This window comes from Pseudochaenichthys georgianus, chromosome 1 (genome assembly GCF_902827115.2).
Source record: "Pseudochaenichthys georgianus chromosome 1, fPseGeo1.2, whole genome shotgun sequence".
In the NCBI taxonomy this organism is placed as follows: Eukaryota; Metazoa; Chordata; class Actinopteri; order Perciformes; family Channichthyidae; genus Pseudochaenichthys; species Pseudochaenichthys georgianus.
In genome coordinates, this window is record NC_047503.1 from 37,646,200 (window position 1) to 37,653,788 (window position 7,589).

Consider the following 7,589-nt stretch of genomic DNA (forward strand, 5'->3'; position numbering starts at 1 on the left):
GTTTTAACATATTTGGTGGAAACGTTGTGGATATTCTCGTCATGTGACACTCATGTGGAAAGACTAGTGCATTATAATGTTGTTGTTTTTTTAAATGTAAACACAATTGACATAATTTAAAAATGTCTTAACTATTTGATTAAACATGCATTTTTAAAGAAACATATATTTTTGTGTTTGCAGAATAATCTGCAAAACATTAACTGCCATGATCAATTACACATTATCCCAAAAATAATCCCATGCAAATGTATTCCAGCCAGGTGCCGTAAATAATGAGTGTGAACGTGGAGGACAGGTTTCAGAAATGCTAATGTTCCTCAGGTATCTGTCCATGGTGCTGAAACGCTTGCTCAGCGCTCAACCAGCCATTCAGCCTTGAAGCCCCCTAAACAGCAGCTCTGCTGTGGACATGACATTCAAAATGCTCCCCTCTTCTTCTTTTTACCCTCCTCCTCCTCCTCCTCTAACCATAACTTCGAACCAAAGGTTTTGCTTCAAAGCCTGCGAGCCCGCATGCAGGAACGAAGCATGTTTGAGTGTGTATTTAAATAGAGACGGGCACGTTGGCAGGCGAGCTGTTTTTCTGGCGGGCTGACATCTGGCAAGTCTGCGCTCCAGGGACCCATCCAGCTCTCCATAGACCCCCTGATTAGACTCTAATAGAATATTAGCATTTGCTCTCAGGTAAGGCAACAGTGAGCTGCATAAGCTGGCAGCAAGTCAGTACAGGAGCCACGTGTGTCTTTAACATTGATGGAATAGAGATAAGGGCTCCTGTAAGGCCTGCTTTATGATGAGGCCTGGAGGAGCACGGTGCTCAGGCAAAATAGCTATTTCTAATTACCTTCTACATATTAATTCTAGTTATTCATCTGTTATATTATTAAACTTTGGAGACCAGATAAGGTGGGGGAGGGTTTGTTGTGGTGTCTTGCTCATGGGCACTATGACAGGGCTCATGGCTGTTTGCAAAATCAAACCTGACACCTTTTCATGATGTTAAAGTCACGTTACCTAAAAACCAAATGGCAAAATGTGCAGTTAAATAAGCCCAAAGAGTCCACAATGTTAAAAAGCTGTGCAGCCCACAGCTAAACCGTTTCCAGCCTCCTCCTCATCAATAAATAAATAGATGAATAAATAAAAGAATATGAATATGTCTGGATGAGACACATTACGCAGTGTAGTCATGGAAAACGTCCAATTAAATGTTAAAGTTTGTTCTTTAATGAAACACATATTGCAGTTCAATAATTAAATAAATAAAAATTACATGGATGTAATAAATTAATAGAATAATTTAACCAGGAAACAGAAGCAACATACATTACAGAAATAAGTTACCTCAGCTAAAACAGCAATACAGCAAAAACCTGTACGGATATATTTATGTGCATCGACTGGTTCCAATGAAATATTTACATTGTACACGTATACTTCCATGAAGCTGTTTCTTTTGTCTTCAAGAAAAAACATTACTTAAACAAGGTGATTTTAACAAGCAACGACTTCATAATGATGCGCGTATATTTATACAAATAAATAGCAGAAAACATACATAAAATAATTCAAAAAGAGAATACTATCTCATATATATCTCGATTGTACCATCTCAAGTGTTAGAAATTGTAAACGAAAATGTTATGACTGTATTATTTCACAGTCGTTTCCCTTTAAACCAGCACAACACGCCTAACTTGCTGCAGAATTTGATTTTCTCAAGCAAAACGAGGAGGGGGGAATCCCAATAAATATATAATGAAGTAAACATGACCTCACTCAATAAATAGTTCATAAGAGACCGGCCCACGCTGGATTGTAAACTTATTGCAGCCGGCCAGAAATCATATTATTTTAATTGCGAGATTCACTATTTCACTATTTCGATATTTCCACATACTGAGGCCTAATAATAAAAACATTATACCTTAAACCCAAACCCCGGGCATCTTAAAAATAGATCCCTGAATTTGATCACACATGGTAACAAAATAAGGGGAATTAAATTACACATTTAGACACAAAATGAAGTGTGTGACAATTAAATTATTAATTTACAAAGGATTATTTGGCAGTAATCTAATATTAGCTTTCAAGACCAATAGTGTGTTATTCTCTTAATCCCCTCATGGACCCTGAATAAAATGTCAAACTGCATCATCATGAACTCGGGAGTGAAAATGTAGCTTAACCTATAACTTAAGCCCAAAACATAAACACCAATAATCATCAACCAAGTGCTTCGAGTTAAACTAGTGTGTAAATAACAACGCTGTTTTCATTGGGGGTATTTGCAAACTATAGTCCTCATTTTAAACGAAATATAATTAAAAAATGAAAGCATATAGAGTCCTGTAAGCGTTGACATTAAAAAGGTGAGGCATAGTAAGTGTGGAAACAGTGGTCTTACTTGCTCTGTCAAACGATGCTTTACTTGACTCCACGTCTCCCTCTCAGCGAGTAAAAGACGTGACATGGGCTTTTCGAGTTTTTCAGTCATTGTTCATTTTTAAGGAATTTTTCGAAGTTCAGAGCACAAAGTCATCGATGATTGGAAAACAAGGTGTGAGATAGGAAATATGATACAAATCGTCTCTAAACAGTTCCAAGTCTTTTGGGTGGTGGTTCAGAGCGGTTTCAGATACATGCAGAGTATTTCATTCGTTTCTGTTTCTGTCGCTGGTTGCAAAACCAGACCCGGACCACGTTCTTCTTCAGGTCCAGCTTCTCTGCGATTGCTGCGATTTTCTCCGAAGAGGGACGCGGCTGAATGGCGAAATAGGCCTCCAGTGACCTCTTCTCTGGTGCGGCTATCGATGTGCGCTTCCTCTTTTTCTCCGCGCCGTTGAACAACTCGGGTTTATTAAGTTTATCCCTGTGTGATTTCTCGGCTTCTTCTAGCCATGCTTGCAGGATGGGCTTCAGAGCGATCATGTTGTTGTGAGAGAGCGTCAGGGACTCGAATCGGCAGATGGTGCTCTGGCTGAGGGAGCCCACCCCAGGTATCTTCAGGCTGGCTAAAGCTGACCCTACATCCGCCTGGGTAACCCCGAGTTTGATCCGTCGCTGCTTAAACCTCTCAGCGAAGGCTTCCAAGTCCCTGGGATCGGCGTCCACGTCGCTCATGCCCATGTGCTGCTGTAGCCCGTGGGCATGAGCCATGTTGAGGGCTGCCTGGTGCATGTGGCTCATGCCCGCCATGTGAGCAGGGTGCGTAGCCGTGGACACCACCGAGCCATCCGGCCCTGCCATGGCTCCTAGTGCCAGTCCCGGGGAGATGTGATCTAGCAGGTCCCCCTCCAGTGCCTGGTGGGGCTGGTGGTGGTGGTGATGGTGGTGGTGATGGTGCTGGCCATTCAAGGCGGACGAATGAGAATTAGGACCCGAGGAGGCGGAGGAGGAAGACGAGGTGCAGGGGAGAGTGTTCATAGTGTGGTAGGTTGCGTCCGGCTTGAAGGGGCTGTGATGTGGAGGGTGGTGGTGGTTCTTGTTCTGCGAGGCTATATCCACCGCCGCTAGAGCTTCAGCCCGGGCCAACAAACTCTCATCCAAGCCTCCGAATATATTGCTCTGCAATTGCAAATAGAATGCACACATAGCTGTCAGTAGGGACTTCTCCCTCCACTCCTCGGTTTAAAACATTTCCAGAATGTGAAAAAAAAGAAATAAAAAAAAAGGAGCACACAAAACAAGACACATGCAACATCCCAGGTCATAAAAATTAATACGCAAGGCAAAGCCGACTGAATACATAAGTTGAGCAGAGGAGAAAAAAAATATGGAGGTGTTGGGTGATTTGCTGTGCAGACATGAAAAAAACATCAAGCAAAAAAAAGTGGGCTGTCAAAATGTGCCTTTAAGCAGTGATTATGCAGAATACGTACCGGTGGGGTTGGGAGACAGGCTCTGCGCATCGCCTCCGAGCTGCCGCTGCCGCTGATGATGGAGTTGCTGTGTCGGGCGGACGAGCAGGAGGACGAGGCTACATTGGAATTGGAGTTTGAATGCAACGAATACTTCGGTTCGGGCAAGCTGGTGTGGGCCATAGCAAAATGGTGCTTGCTGTTCAGAGACATCATCATCATATTTGCGGGCGTCCAAGCCTCGGCAAGTTCCTTTTAATAAGTTAAGACTCCGCCTCCTAGTATGGGAGTTGAAGCCCAATTGCTTCACAGGAATCTCAAGTCACTGGCGAGTAAAGTGTATTCTGAAGACGGTCGTCCAATACTGAAGTTATCACATCTATTTATTAATTCTAGCGGAGGTAATGAGATCTTTTTTGGAAGATGAGACAGCGCGAACATCAACAAGCCATGCAACTAAGCGTAGACGATACCTTTTTCCGTCTGGACGTGTAGCGCTAGTTAAAAAATGAACCTGTTTTTTTTCTCCTGCAACCGTCTCCACCTTCTATAATATTTTTAGTTTTGCCTTGGATTTTTTTTGTGGCAGAACTCCTCAAAGGCGACGCCAGAAAAAATGGAAAAAGTTTCTTTCCGTCTCTTAGGATTTCCAAAAGACGTCAAGCTTAAAACAGAAGCCGATTTCGTTGACCTGTTTTGTTATTTTGTGAAAAGTTTCCGTCTTGAAATGACCGTAAGTGAGAAGTAATGGCGGTGACAGTCTCTGTACCTCGTTGAATGCTGCGGGGACCCGAACTGCCTCTGCTTTGAGGCGAAGGGCAGACTGAGTCTCTCTTCGCCTCGCTCTCTCTTTCTCTCTCTCTCCCTAGCCCCCCTCCTCTGACACACACACACTCCCCCTTTCTCTCTACAGCTCTGTCTTTCGCCCTCTCTCACACACACACATACACCCACACACACACACACACACACACACACACACACACACACACACACACACACACACACACACACACACACACACACACACATGCACACACACTGTTTCCAGCTGTACCTGAAAAACCCTTTCATGATTTATTATTCTTCATTAGCCACACCAGCACCACCGCCACGGCCGCCGCTGGGGACTCTGCGCATGGGCAGTCTGCGACAAAGGCATTTATTTCAAATGACTATTTCTTACCACCAACACCTCGTTACCAACACCTCGTCTTATGAAGTTCAGAGACTTTTTTAAATCCTCTTTATTGCACCTGAAAATGTTTGTTAGTATTGGAATATAGATTGTAATTGTTCCAAACGCGCATCCGATGAATACCTTGCACAGCACCAGTCCTATACTGATGTTAATATCCTCAACAAATATTATCGCTAAGACATTTCTGTTAGTTTATATCCTATAAAAAACCAAGCTGTCATTTATTTTTCTTTCTTTAAAAAAAAAAACTAATATAAAAGTATTCGCAATTGCTCAGGTTACCTCAAAATGTAGTGGACATGTTGTATGATATTGCTTGTAATCTTTGCTTCTTTGTTGCAACGACATTTGTATGAACCTTGAATAATTTTGTTGAAAAGACAAAAAATAAATCGGTAACCATGTAAGAAAATTATAACCTATTTTTCAATGTTTTGTATTGTTTTCTGCATGGTATGTTGCATGCAAAGCGAATGTCGATAAAAGGGCATATTTAAAAATGATTATCACTATTAAATTGCAAATCTATATACTTGTCATATCAGACTATTATCTTATCTCTCCTCTAATTAAGCCACCTCATTGGTTATTTAAATCATTTTATCACGTTGTAATTAACAAGGGGTGTCTAATCTGTTTAATATGATCACACGTCTATAGGATGGTAAGTCTCTCGGAGGTTTGAAAGTATTTGTATGGAAAACAATGCCACTTGGATTTTTTCTGTATTTTCATATGGCTCTATTTTCTAAACACTGCTCTCTCTCTCCACACACGCACACTCACACACGCACAAAGGTATACATCCTGTAGTTATGAAGCAGTGATCAATGTCTTTGACAGGCAGTGGGGTTGACCCGTAAATCACCTTAAATGTGTTAATAATATACATCGCTAATGTTAAGGACTCCACATTAAATTCCCACCGTTTAACTGGAGATTATTAAGTATGGTGTTAATTATAATAATTATAGACACCGCCTCGGCATGGGGCCACAGCCGCGCGCCGCTGTAATAATAGTGTGAAAGCGCGTTAATGGAGGCTACCGATGTTACCGCGTTAACGTGGCTTCCTGAACACGTTGGTATGTCAGTTCCCGTTTTTCCCCTCTTGATTCACGCAGACATTTGCTACGTCCCCACGGCAGCGGCAGAAACCCTGTTGGTGTTGCTGCAGCAGTTTTACAGAGAGCCATCATGTTGCCTCCCCAGCGGGACAACAGCCACCTCCAGACAGGAGACAGAGATCAGGCTCAGGAGACATCAAGGAGCAATCAGTGTCTGCTCCCATATACCGACAGACTGATCTATGATGAAACTTTAAATAAATCATTTATATTTCACCACCTCTAAATTGGTGTATGACATTTTCATCCACAATGAAACACACACACAAAGTATATCTTAAGTCAAATAAATCAGCATGAGCTGCTCCCAAGCAATTGACTTTGAAGTACGTTTTCAACACTTTCCTGAGTGTGTTCACGTAAGGCTTTTACTTTCTGTGCAAACAGCGTTCTTTCTTTGAGGGAGGATAGTTTGTCAGACTGGTTAACATAATCACCGTTTGAAGGGTCTGCCTCTACAAACAGAAACACAATTAACAATCCTGGATATTTCTGTAACAATTACAGACCCTGTTTTTGTCTAATGTAGAAGTTGATTTGATTATAATGTAATTTTATTTAGTCTATGTCTAAATAATATTCAGTTTGTTCATTAACATTATGACAGCTTATACATTTTGATTCATAAGCAATATTGATAAATAAACAAAACCCCTGACAAGATGTGATTTTAGGTAAGCCTACAATGGTATTAACAAATTATTTAACCATAACAAAAGATTTACATATAAAATAAGGATGCCAAATGATAAACATCACACACTTGAGATCGGGCTAGTTTTGTTGTCACTTTTTTAAAACGTTACTCATTGTCAGCTGAATGCCCTACCAGTTTAGACAAAAATGGCCTCAATTTGTGTCGTCACACTGATCCAGTAATTGGTGTGAATGTTGCTATCATACAAAAACGTGTCTCAATGCAGGAAGGTGCAGTCGTTCCTTACCTTTACAAAACATAAACCCAGTAGAATTGTGCAAGGGAAGATTTCTCTCACTTCAATGAGCTTTACTACACATAAATACATCGGCACTGTCTGAAAAAAAGTAAAAGCCCAAGTAAAATAGAGAGAGCAGATGCAGCAAGGCTTGATATAACTCAGGTGACTTGTTTGCTTTTTTCCCTCCTCACTCTCTTACTTGCATCCGAATCAAGGAGTGCTGCAGAGGTGTCTGTGTGCTTTACACAAAGACATACTCTTCTCAGCCTCCCTCAGGAGCTCTCCACGTTAACAATCCCAATTACACCGAGACCACCAGAGACAGCTGTTTTTATTACGGAGCCGCTCCTTTGTGCCGCCAACAAGGTATCTCCGCTCCTATCTGAACACAGAGAAAAAGCTACACACAGAGAAAGAGGAGAGAAGTGTGAAGTGGATGAAGTCTCTTGACTGCTCG

General features: G+C 41.7%; 1 protein-coding gene across 1 annotated transcript; it reads right to left on the reverse strand.

Moving 5' to 3' along the window:
• Positions 1 to 1,250: 1,250 nt before the first annotated feature.
• pou4f2 (POU class 4 homeobox 2) lies at positions 1,251 to 4,671 on the reverse strand. Its single transcript, XM_034089916.1, has 2 exons — positions 3,888 to 4,671; positions 1,251 to 3,573 (listed from the first exon to the last, which is right to left on the reverse strand). The coding sequence occupies exons 1-2, from the start codon at positions 4,086 to 4,088 to the stop codon at positions 2,641 to 2,643; spliced, it is 1,134 nt and encodes a 377-aa protein (XP_033945807.1). The 5' UTR covers positions 4,089 to 4,671; the 3' UTR covers positions 1,251 to 2,640.
• Between the last annotated feature and the right edge of the window lie 2,918 nt (positions 4,672 to 7,589).

Coding starts and splice junctions, on each gene's coding strand:
- pou4f2 (XM_034089916.1), bottom strand. CDS start 4,088: ATGATGATGATGTCTCTGAACAGCAAGCACCATTTTGCTATGGCCCAC. Junction 3,574..3,887: donor CCTGTCTCCCAACCCCACCG/GTACGTATTCTG, acceptor TTGCAATTGCAG/AGCAATATATTCGGAGGCTT.